The 12,500-nt window shown below is 47.9% G+C and overlaps 1 protein-coding gene across 3 annotated transcripts in view; it reads right to left on the reverse strand.

Annotated features, from left to right (window-relative positions):
• Window positions 1–12,500, reverse strand: part of LOC143026511 (plasmolipin-like) — a 90,854-nt gene that overhangs the window by 14,166 nt on the left and 64,188 nt on the right. The window contains exons 3-4 of one of the 3 annotated variants that reach the window (XM_076187041.1): window positions 4,404–4,526; window positions 3,452–3,553 (exon numbers count right to left, since the gene is read on the reverse strand). In XM_076187041.1, coding sequence (XP_076043156.1) covers window positions 3,452–3,553; window positions 4,404–4,526 — 225 coding nt within the window. The remainder of the gene's footprint in view (window positions 1–3,451; window positions 3,554–4,403; window positions 4,527–12,500) is intronic. The other 2 variants (XM_076187039.1, XM_076187040.1) reach the window with 2 other exon arrangements.

A 12,500-nucleotide genomic window follows, 5' to 3' on the forward strand; every position in this document is an offset into this window, starting at 1 on the left:
ATAGACACTGCCTAGTTATGGCTGTAATTTCCACTATCTTTATCTTTCAGGAGTGGAGATGGAGGTGTCAAGTGACGCAATACGGAAGGCGGAGGACGCAGCATCAGCAGCCGAGATTTCGTCTTCGACTTTGTGTTGTCGATTTTTTTTTTTTTTTACAACACTTTTTTATATCAAGCGTTCACACCATCTCGTCTGTTAAGCTTGTACTACCTTTCGGCTCTTCTTTCTGCCGCCCTCACTGCAATCATCCAGCCATGTCTGTTCTCCGTTCCTGCCTCTATATTCGACGACAATCGCCATTTCTCTCGTCGCCTTTACGTCCTGAGTAGACACGGCCGTGTCGACGCATCAAGAAACTTGCGTGCGTCTTCATCAAGGGGCGGGAAAATGGGCGCAAGGCGGGGTCGAGACGGACGCCAGCGAGCGAGCACACTCAACCCCGAGGGACGAAAAGAGGAATGCACCATATCGGGACTGCTGGATCAGCAGCAAGGAAACTGCTTGTGTCGCTGCAGGCGACCTGTTGGGGGCGACGGCAACGGTGTGTCTGTGTTGTTGAGGGGGGGGGGCACAGTCCTGTACACGCCAAAGTGCCGCCCCGGGGCAAAGTTCTCAGCGACGCCCCCCACCCCTCTCCCATCACCACTTCCCATCTCCACCATCCCTTACAGCCTGTTTTAATCATTGGTTTGCAAAATAATTAAACGGATTTTAAATTTTTTATTCATTGTCCCTATTGCAGAAAGGACAAGGGAAATATTTCATATGATTCTAACGCAAAATTCGTATATTACGGGAAAATATTCAAGGCTCCTTTGACCTTTTTTTATTATAATTATTTTGTCAGCCTTGTGGGCGGCATGTCCAGACTAGAACTGCCGCCCCACTAAATGTGCCGCCCCAGGGGATATGCCCCCTCCCCCCTGTGAGGGCCCTGGTGGGGGGGGAGGTGGTCTATCAATGCGTCGGAGACGACGCCTAATTTACCCACTCACGAACACCACCGTTGTCCCCGGTGTTCGGCTACCTGCGACTTCTTCCTCGTCTCCATGAATTTTTCTCTCCAAAGCTGAGGGGTGGCCCTTTTGGTATGGTGGAGATCCCGCGCCCAGGAGTCCCTATTGGGGCTGGGACTACTGGGATTGGATGGGAGGGTTCTTCCCAGGCGTGGCGAGGTGACTCAAACGAGATGGATGTTCGGTGCTTGTGCACGCTAGAACATATCCTCCCTAGGAAGTTGATCCAGTGGCTTTGACCATGTCCTAGTTGAACCAACCGGCCTGCTCTCCATGCTTGGCCGTCTTCGGCCTTTTAGGGAGAGTCTGGGTAGAGGAGTGAACGCACGTTGCCATGGGAACCTGGGTAGAGGGTGTAAACAGCGAAGCTGCTTCGTCTATCTCCCGATCCTGCGTCACGCAAGGGTTAGGAACCTGGTCTGTGCAAGAGGGGTGAGTGGATAGGGGCCTTCCTGGTGGGGAAAAATCTGACGTAACTGGAAATAAAAGGAGCCCTGTACAACATCTATATGAATTCTTCAACATGCATGCATACAAATTTACACTTTTTACAAGGCAGATAAAATTGCTTTACATTCAGGCGGCAACACAATGCGTGTACAATGCACAATCGTAATGCAAAGGCAAAAAGTGTACAAAGGATAAAAATCCTGCACGTGCGCGTGCACTTCATCGGATATGGCGACATGCTTTTGATTTTTTTTTTTTTCTTTTCTTTTTTCATGGCGTAAGGCTGTCCATGTCCGCGTGGACGGAACGCTCCTCCGTGCCGTGCAGACGGCGATACTACGTCTTATCAATTTTCCCTTCTACACGTGTTCGGCTGAATCTCCTCCCATCTTGGGGTGTGAATTTCCCTGGTCGAGAGCCGCCGTCGCCGCTGATCTAGACAGCACGTCGCGGGCGCCAGGCCTCTTCTCTGGTCTGCCACTGCCAACGCCGCTGCCCTCTCTCGCTTGCTGTCTTCGATCTTGTGTTGGCATTGTGATTTTGAGCTATTACCCTCGGCAGTCCATGAGCATTTATGTCATGATCATTCGAGTTAGACGGAGTTATGTATTTACAAATATTTACATACATACGAAACACAATTATCTGTCAACAAATAGAAACAAAAGCGAGGCTTAAAGCGCGTCGTGAGCAGCTGTGTGCAAGCGTGGCTGCGCATACTTCGACATAGAAAATAAGTTCCTCCTGTGGAGCGAGACCTCCCCGTCGTCGCTGCGCACCTTTCCCGCTTTCTCTATTTCCCTCATTGTCATGTCTTGGGAACTGTCGTCGACATGTCATTATGATATGATTTGCCAATCACATTCCGATTCGAGCAGACGAGAAAAACTCCCACTCCCTTCCTCAATTGTCATTTACCTGCCAACTGGGTTTGTCACTTTGTTTTCTTGTCGTGCGACACATTAACACGATAATGTGAAGCAGCCTGCAACTTCCTCGCATTTTTTCGCCCATTAAAAAAATACAATTGCTGCAACATTCACTTTCACCGTTATAATCAAAAGATAACGTACGTGCATCGTCCCTTTTGGAGTCGAATCAGTCAGATGCTGTCATTGCTATTATCTATACTATTCAGAGTTCTAAATCACGATTATCTGCCAACCTGCCCTGCAGTTCTTTCGACATGACTCCAAGGAGTCAACGTTGTAAAGACCACGGGCGTCTAGTCAAGTTGCGACGCATTTGGGCGTCGATTTGAAACCGCTCGAACAGACAATGTCTACCAGCGGCCAGACACGTTTGTAGACAAGCACTGCAGACTACTACTGCACGTTCATGTTCTTCTTTTGTCGTGGATACGAGTTTCAGTGGCGCTAAACGTTTCTTTATATCCATCGGTGGTGAAAAAGCGTCGTCGACTAGTGTGCGTCCTCTTGCTATGGTCGACTAACATTGCACGTCAGAAACCGTTACGTCGGTGCTGTCACGTGACCCGCAAGCAAGCGATGTACCGGGTGTGACGCAATGCTAGGGAATCAAATGTAACCATGTAATGTTCTTTATTCATCTGTTTGTTAGTTAAACAATAACCGAGGAAGGTGACAAGTGGCCTTAGCCTGTGGACTGCTCACTGTCCCAAGCTGGCTGGAGAGGACGTTACAAACTATGAAACCAGATTGGGTTAACATCAAGATATTGATGCTGTCGTTGTTAAAAGAAAGAAAAAAATCTGCTTAACAAATCTGATAGGCCCAAGGCAATCTTTTCAGATAGAAAGGTGTGAATTTAATGAAACGAAAATATCAACAGTAACAACAACAGCAACAACAACAACAACGGAGCAGGGTTGTTTGGTTAGTAGTTTAGTTAAATGCGCCATGCATCCAAGCCGTCAGATCGTTATCGTTGTCAGTTAGCATCATCATCATTATCATCATGACCATCATCAATCATCATTATCATATTTATCCTGCCCTTACCCCGGCGGCATAATTCCTTCCTGGGGAGACCAGGACGCTGCAGAACTGCACAATAACGGCAATGAGATAGAGCAGAGTGGTAATGGACGTATTCAGAAGCTCCTGTGGACAGAGAAGAGACAACGTGCCATCCAACGGTGCCATGTACAGCATTCAACACCAATCAGTCAATCAACCATCAATCAATCGTTACCCGAACGCCGAGCCCCTGTCAGCATCATAAACCCAAGTCTGGTAGATTAGGAAGAAACCTGCCAAGTCGCGTGTGTCATCTGTCAACCACCCGGGAGTCGCCCGAACCAGTGCCTGAAATCTTCGAACAAAAGAAGTAAGAACAGAGGGAAAAAAAAAATTGTAGGGACGTCCATATACTGGTCGAGTCTCTCTTTTTCTCTGAGCTGCCACGGCTACATCGTCAGGGCTTCCCCCTGACCACACCACCCAGCTTACGGACGACTTGGGGCCCAAGCCCTCCTGAAACGGCAGCGCCTCTTTCCGAGGACGCCTCGACTAGAAAGAGAGGGCGTTGGCATGGGAGATGGAGGTGGTGGTGGAAGTGGTGAGGGTGGTAACGGTCATTCGGTCCAGGTTTATCTGTTGGTTGGCACATAAGGTCGTGGTTTAAGTCGAGTTGAGGAGGGTCACCACAGGATCCCACGAAGAAGCCTAGTGGGAGGGGAGAGGAGAGGTCCATCACCCGTCACATACTTGCAGAAGCGACAGTACTACGAGGTGAAGGGGGTAAGTAGATAGGTAGGCTGGAGTTAGAGGCAAAAGAAAGCGAGCAAGGAAGACCGTAGAGCGCTTGCTACTGTTACAGATCCTTTAGACCAGAGACCACCAGCTCCAGATGAATATTTCCGGGGATTTTTTATTTTTATTTTTTTGGTTCTAACATAGAGAGCCGAGGAAAAGAAGGAGGAAGAGGAGGGAGGTTTCTCAGCATACTCACCCCCGACAAAAGGTAGAAGGGTTTTAGCCGTCTCGGAGGCCGAGGTTTTGTGACAGAGCTTGTTATCTGTACTATGCTACCTATTAAGAATAGCACCACAAAGAAAGCTGTTATAACGAGTTCCTGCAAGCAAACAGGAGAGGAGAGTTAGCAAACATGGCTTCTCGACCATGGTCAGGGGCTGCTGGGGTGGGGGGTGGGTTGGGGGGGAGGGGATGGGAATGTGGGGGGGGGGCAATCTCCAAGACGATCGCACATCGTGCATCACGTTGGTTCATCGTAGCCTGATCTTAGTTTGTCTAACAACAGACGATTCTTTTCGGCTGGAGGGTGTTACCATCCCGCAAATAAAGAGGGATAGTTCACCGCTTACACCACGGAAGGTATTTGGGATGTCAGTAACATACTATGTCGAGCTTTATTTTAGGTAGTATATATTGTGTATATGATTTCATTCAGTGCCAATTTCAGTGCCAGCTTAACAAAATCGCCTGGTGTTAGCCAAAATAAAATCTGGAAGTGTCAACCGGATATGAACGAATTAAGAATCCTTTTCTCTCCACACTCCATTGGTGCAAAATCCCGCGCATATACATATGAAAAAGAGGAGCCGCAAATTATAGATATACAAAGTCTGTCAACATTTGTTGAAAACGCCCTCGGAGTCGACATGACGTCACTCACAAGACCCCCACCCCTCCTCCTCCCAACAACACGAGGGAGAAGGGGGGCGGGGCAGACTTCGGTGTTTTGGAGGAGAACGAGTTCGAAACAGCTCCTGTTGGGCGTCTGGAATTTCTCTCCTTCGAGTAAGGAGACCGGGACGAGTTTTTCGTGTCCATGGATGCTGACACAACGAGGTGCAAATTACTTTTTAAAACAGAGGACAGAAACGGGAAGACACAAACGCAGGGTGGTGTCAAGTTGGTTTTCGTTGGAATGAATGTTGGTCCAGAGGTAGGCGAGGAGCAGCAGATCCACCCCGAAAAGAAGACCAACGGTACGACGACGTCATCAGGAGGCGCGCAAGACGTCGAAGAAGGTACAGGGAAGGACTGCCAACTGTGGTGTTATACAATCAGCCTTCCTTCTGAAGTGAAACGACCCGTCATCTGTTAATTGACAATGGCCTGGGCAGATTTCGTCTGCCTGTCAGGCTAAACGGGGTCCCAGTGTGGATTCCACGATTTGAAATTTAAGAACTTTGAAAACGGTCTTCATTCACAGTGAAGACGACAGGTACAACGACCTGGATACGCCAGTCAGCCCATCGAACTGGCGACGACTCGTGAAAAAGAGAATTATGTCCTGGGGAAGAAGTTTTCGCTACGCCAACATTCCTCGATGTGGGAAAAAGCACCATGAACTTTTATCTACGAGTAATTTCACGATTCTTCACTGTGGAAATCTCCAAGAAAGTATCAAAACTATGAGGTGCTGTGATTTTTTTTTTTTTTTTTTTTTTTTTTTGCTGTACATTCCAGTCTTGATTTCCTGTCGAAAGAGGACGAGGCAGGTGGAGGAAGACCAAGCAAATGGGGGCTCCGAGGGGGGAGGGGAGGTGCGAGGGGAAGAACGAGAATGGGAATGCCTACATCCAACTAGAGATGGAACTTAAAAACTCTCCCCTAAAGACCCGACACCTCCCATAAAAACTGAGCTCAACTCCGAAACCAAGAACGACCACCCACTTGTAGCCGAAAATTCAAGTTACCCCTGGCGACAAAAGACAGCATATCCGCCGTCAACTAAAAAGACATCAAGGTTGATGTCAACAAAAGGGCGCAAAAGCACGCACGAGACGAACTTCATTTGGAGGGTGTTTGCGTGTGGATTGGCTAGGTAAGAGGGTACCATGGACCCCCCAGCATGCAGAGGGGGGGGGGAGCGTTAGATGAGAGGTATGCGACTTTGGGTGGTCGTTCCCTTACAACACAACAGACCTCGCCGCAAAAGACAAAAATGCCACTTTATGTTGACCACCATGAAGCACACTCCAATTCAAAGTCCAACATAAATTTCGGCCCTCGGTGCAATGGATTCAAAGGTCCCCTTCGACCTTTAGAGTCGACACCGTTCACCTTTTGCATGACTAGTCTCCAACCAGATTTTAGTTACCTCAACATACACTTAGTAGGCATATCTACTGGAAAGCCTCTGATACGCACTCACCTAACAGGTACACGTGCGTGTATGTGCGTGCAAACAAGCTAGTTTATCGATTCAGAGGCAGATCCTACACAAGAGCCAAAGAATGGACGAAGGGTTCAAACACTGCCGAGAATGCATCGATAATTAAACATCTCGAGGGGGCTTTGCCTCGATGTAGTGCTGAGAACTCGTACAGCCAAGGAAAGATCAACACATCAAATACAAGGCTGGGTGGGAGTGGGAGGGGGAGGGGGTGGGGGAAGGGGGCATCAAATTAGGGACAAAGGATGTAATCGTAAGGGTCACAGGCAATAAGCAAAATTCGAAGCTTTAAAATGACATTCACTTATTAATTAGGTATGTTATTAATATATTAATCAACGACCCCTATGCTTCGGTGGCGTTCTTCACAGAATTCATTCTGGCCAACAGCAGACGATTTCATTCAGCCGAGGGGGGGGGCAGGAGGGCCGGAGGACTCGAGGACTGACGGTCCGCCCGGCTTCCTCGTCCGACGACTAGGGGGCCGCCGCGGGCCCCTCTCCCTCCCCCCAGGGCGTTGGGAGAACGATTTCGCCTGTCTCCCCTCCCTGCAGCCAGATCAAAGTCTGTCAAGTGCGTCATCGGAGCGAAGGTGACCGTGAAGAAAAATAAATAAATAAATCAATGAAAGCGTCATTGTTGGAACTGTGTGTGCAGTTGCTCTTCAAAGCCCTATCGCGGATCCTGAATTCAAGTAGTCGTTAGCAAGAGCCCCCTCCTCCAGACAGGGTGGAGAAACGAGTCTCCACGGTCATCCAAAGACTTTATTTATTTATTTATTTATTTATTTTTGAAAGGGCCTCCGGCAGGACTTTGAAGACCGACTGCACGTTCTCCTCCGTCAACAACCGTAAGACTCTTCGAGAGAAATGTCGTCAGTGTGATCTGCTGCGGCTGTGGCTTCTGCTGCGGGAGGAAACGAGGTGCGTTACCCTGAACCTGGAAAAGGCAACCGCAGACTTGCAGCTTGCGGCACTGAAGTACCTTGGGACACAGCGCTCTCCTGGACATGCATATGTATATATATATATATATATATATATATATATATACTCGTATATATTATATACATATAAATATATATATATATATATATATGTATATATATGTATATATATGTATATATATATATATATAAATATATATATATGTATGTATATATATATATATATATATATATATGCATATGTATGTATATATATATATATATATATATATATATATATATATATATATATATATTTATAAATTTATCACAAGGAAGAAAACAAAAAAGAACAAGTCTTATGAGGGGGAACAGTCATTACATACATTAATCATGACATCTTAGGTTGATCGACGGATCTCCTGCAAGAAATGCCATTAGACTAGTAAACAAGTTAAACAACTGGGCAACTCCTTTATATTCTACACTTAATAATGTGAAAATGTGCATGCGACCCTCGTGTTAAAACATTAATATTAAAGAAGTGACTGCGCGCCTGCATCTTATATGCACGCCCACGCCGACAGGCATGCACTCTCATGGGTTCGCAGATGCAAAGTTGCTTCCACCTGCACGTGAGGAGGATGACTGGATGGATGGATGGATGGATGGATGGATATGCGAACGAAAAGCTCCTGGTTGGAGCCAACAAGCGGAGGTGAATATCAAAATATCACTAAAGGCCATGCGTTCATTAAAAATAAGATATTTGATGACATGAACACTGAACAAGGTTACGATTATATCACACTCGACTGGCACTCTCTCGACAGCAGCTGTCGAGCCTCGGCATTTGCACCCATCATACATTTCGGCTGCTCCCCTTGGAGAGAGAAGAGAGAAAAAAATATTCCCTTAAGCCTACTTACTCTATTAAACTGGATAAATACTTTTGATGAAATATCATTATCGACAGTTAGTACATACATACATATACCAAAGACTCTTTCCCCCTTACAAGGGAGGTAACCAAAAAACAAAGGCATAAAATCCACTCCCACCCATTCCATCCTCACACACTCCACTCCCATCCACCCCCCTCCCTCCCTCTTATCTTGGCTCATCCTGGATGACGGGTCACCCCTGCATCTCGCCCACTGCCCTGCGTCAGCAGTGTTGACAGTTAATAATGATAAAAAAAGAACAGAAACACATAACCACTAGGCCCAGGACTTACGGGTCACCCCTGCATCTCGCCCACTGCCTTGCGTCAGCAGTGTTGACAGTTAATAATGATAGAACAAGAACAGAAACACATAACCACTAGGCCCACAACTAATATGGAATGGCACAGTTACTCTGGATTGTGGAGGAACAACACGGGTTGCGGTCTCATGTGTGTGGCGACGACAACAGAGTCTTCCAACCCAAATCAAGCCCCCCCCCCCATCTCCGACACACCCTTCCAAACAACACCAGAGTACTCGTCGTCAAACGAACACGTCCAACAAAAAAGAAAGGATAAACATCAACTGTAAACATCGAACATCAAAACTAAACTGAAACAAGACACTCTCCTTTGGGGAACATATTCCAAATCCAAAATATATAACCAAGGCCAACAATCTTTCATTAAAAAAAAAAAAAAAAACGAAACGTACAATACTTCCGGTTCTAGTCAACAGTCTATGTACACATGTGTACTTATGTATACATGTAATATGTACACATGTACTCTTCCTTCGCACCTGAGACGATTCCACGACGGGAGGCACTTAGCTCTTTTTTTTTGGGGGGGGGGGTGGAGGAAGGGGGATTCATATCTATGGGAAGGATTTTTTAGCCGTCAAGGAAAAATCTCGGAAGGGCCTTCACACGGATAAACATATCCTGGACACTGAGCATGTCAAATGATATAAGAACACATCAATGGAAACATTCTCAAGAAAATGCTACCACACTCTTCATCCCGTTTGGGATTATTCCCTAACCAACGGGATCTGAAACGAGTGCCCTTGCACGTGGGATTGCAAGGGGAGGGCGGGGTGGAGGTGGAAGGGGAGGACGAGGGAGAGGAGGAGGAGGAGGAGGAGGAGGAGGAGGAGGAGGAAGAGGAGGAGGAAGAGGAGGAGGTTGATAGCATGGGGACTGAGAACCACTGACCTACACCCTAATTTTCTCGTTATTCTGAACTTCCTTCTCCTCCTCTGCCACTTCCACTTACCCAAAGGAGCCACACCTCCCCACCCTAAAACAGCCACTTGACATGCACGGCACTTTGAGGCATTCACTCACTCTCCCTCCCTCCCTCGCCCTCCCTCTATCTCTCTCTCTCTCAGACTGCCATCGATGGCAGGGGCCGCCCACGACGTCACCCAGATCCAGGTTGGGGGAGGAGGAGGAGGAGGAGGAGGAGGAGGAGGAGGAGGAGGAGGAGGAGGAGGAGGAGGAGGAGGAGGATGAGGGAGGAGGAGGAGGAGGAGGAGGAGGAGGGGGTAGGGAATGTGCGATGAAACGACAATATCACCTGAAGAGGAGCCGCGAAGGTCCCCAGCATGCTCAACGCCCCCCTCTCCTCCTCCTCCTCTGTCCCAGGGTGACGCTCCCCTATCCCTCACCCCTCGCTTCGACACCGGGTCCTTCTGTTCAGTTGCGTGACCTCCCCCCTCCCTCTCCCCCTCCCCCTCCTCGGTGGCGATTACTGAGGGGATCACATACCCTCCCTCCATCGGGCAGGTACGGCCGACGGAATCGATTTTGCCTCCGGCCACATGATTTTACTGATCCGTGGAGACACCACCTGCTGTCCTTCTATGAGGGTCTGTCCATATCCAACTCCTCCCCTCCCCCAAATACTCCCCCCTCCCCCAACTACTCCCCCCCCTCCCCCAACTACTCCCCCCCTTACCCCTACGGTCCCATCCAACCCATCTCCAAAGCTCTTCCATCGCTGAACACATTTGTATGTCAACGGGGCACGCGTCTTTAGGCTTACCCCCACATACCCCTACCTTCAGTAGCAGATTCTCGTCACCAACCACCATCTCGACACGAATTATACAAGACTACACCCCACTCACCCACACAACCATTCACAAACGCACGCCTCAAAGTATAACGCATACGAACAATTAACTCCCACCTCCCTCACCTCTTGCCTTGCACACTGCACACGCTTCAAGACAGTGGGAGAAGAGGAAAAAAAAAAGGTTCACTGAAACGATGGGTGAAACCACAGCCGCCGTGCATTTCCTTGGTCAACAAATCTATTCGTCAGCTCGCGGAGGAACATCTCAATAGGGAAGGATAAGAGGAAAGGAATAGAAAATTTATGCAAAATACAATCTGCAGAAGGAACCGAAGGAAAGAAAGAACAGCCCAAATATTAAAAGAAGAGGAAGAAGAAAAAGAAGAAAGAAGAAAATGAAAAGAGAAAGAAAAAGAAGAAAAAGGAAAAAGAAAAAGAAGAGGAAAAAGAAAAAGAAGAAAAAGGAAAAGGAAAAAGAAGAAAAAGAAGAAGAAGTCTCTCTTGCCACCATTAGATCGATGCCCTTGCATGCCAACCGAAAGTAACTGTTTTGACTTCAACGGCCACCTACGACCGCCCATCCGGGCTGGTTCCGCAGCTGGGCGGACATCCTGTAAGAATCGATCGTGGTCGGTCGTTACACACACACACGTACAGCTACACAGAAAACTATCGTTAGTAGGGGTGTCGAAACATTCGCTAATGAACATAACCTTATGATACCGAAGGGTTGGTATTTCTGGGGTTCGAATTGTTCGAATTCCTTCTGAATGAATATGAATCGAATAATAGTTCCGGAGTTCATATGGATTCACTATGACATGATAATCTTATTTCCGATGGAGACTTCAACTTGTCTCAAATAGTTTCGTTGTTTTGTGTCAAAATGATTAGCGTGATTTACTAACGATAGTTTTCTGTGCAGCTGTACATGCACACACGCACGCACGCACAGACACACACACGACTCGTGGCGTAATGGTTGATTTCCCGGGTGCCACTACGGCGGTCCGGGTTCGAATCCCGCCTAGAGCTGAAATAATTTCAGTATCGTTGCGCTGCGGGTCGTTACTCCACCTCGCGTGGGCGGGGAGTTGGTTGTGTGTGTGCGTGTAAGGTCACAGCATTACCCATAGATCGGTCATATATGAGCTCTGAGCTCTCTTCCGGGAGGGAAATAGCTGTCGATCACGGCTCGTAGTGGTACCGTTCACAACTACTAATCCAGCGGTCCGAGATCGATTTCCGCCCAGGGCTGAAATTATTTCAGCATTTTGTGTGTGTGTGTGTGTGTGTGTGTGTGTGTGTGTGTGTGTGTGTGTGTGTGTGTGTGTGTGTGTGTGTGTGTGTGTGTGTGTGTGTGTGTGTGTGTGTGTGTGTGTGTGTTGTGTGTGTGTGTTGTGTGTGTGTGTTGTGTGTGTGTGTGTGTGTGTGTGTGTGTGTGTGTGTGTGTGTGTGTGTGTGTGTGTGTGTGTGTGTGTGTGTGTGTGTGTGTGTGTGTGTGTGTGTGTGTGTGTGTGTGTGTGTGTGTGTGTGTGTGTGTGTGTGTGTGTAAGGTCACAGCATTACCCATAGATCGAACATAATGAGCCCTGAGCTCTCATTCGGGAGGGTAACAGCTGTCGATCACGAGTCCAACACGTGATCCAAGACCGTGGTGAATCACATACATCCTTTGAATAGCTAGGGTGGATTTCGGGACCTAAATCTCCCAGGCGAGACTGACAACTTCAGTTTGGCGATCAGTGATCTAATTAGGTTGACGGGGGTGAAGGGGTCACGCCCTCAAGAAACACCGTCTTTCTGACAAACGTCAGGGGTGAGGGGTGGGGTGAGGGGTGGGATGGGGTGTAGTGTGAAGCCAATGATCGACACTTAACTTCCCTCCCCCCTCTCTCTCTCTCTTCCCACCCACTTTCTCTCCCCACCCCCTTCTCCCTTTCCCTTCTCT

Source organism: Oratosquilla oratoria, chromosome 6, assembly GCF_046742065.1.
Source record: "Oratosquilla oratoria isolate Oo_2021 chromosome 6, ASM4674206v1, whole genome shotgun sequence".
NCBI lineage: Eukaryota > Metazoa > Arthropoda > Malacostraca > Stomatopoda > Squillidae > Oratosquilla > Oratosquilla oratoria.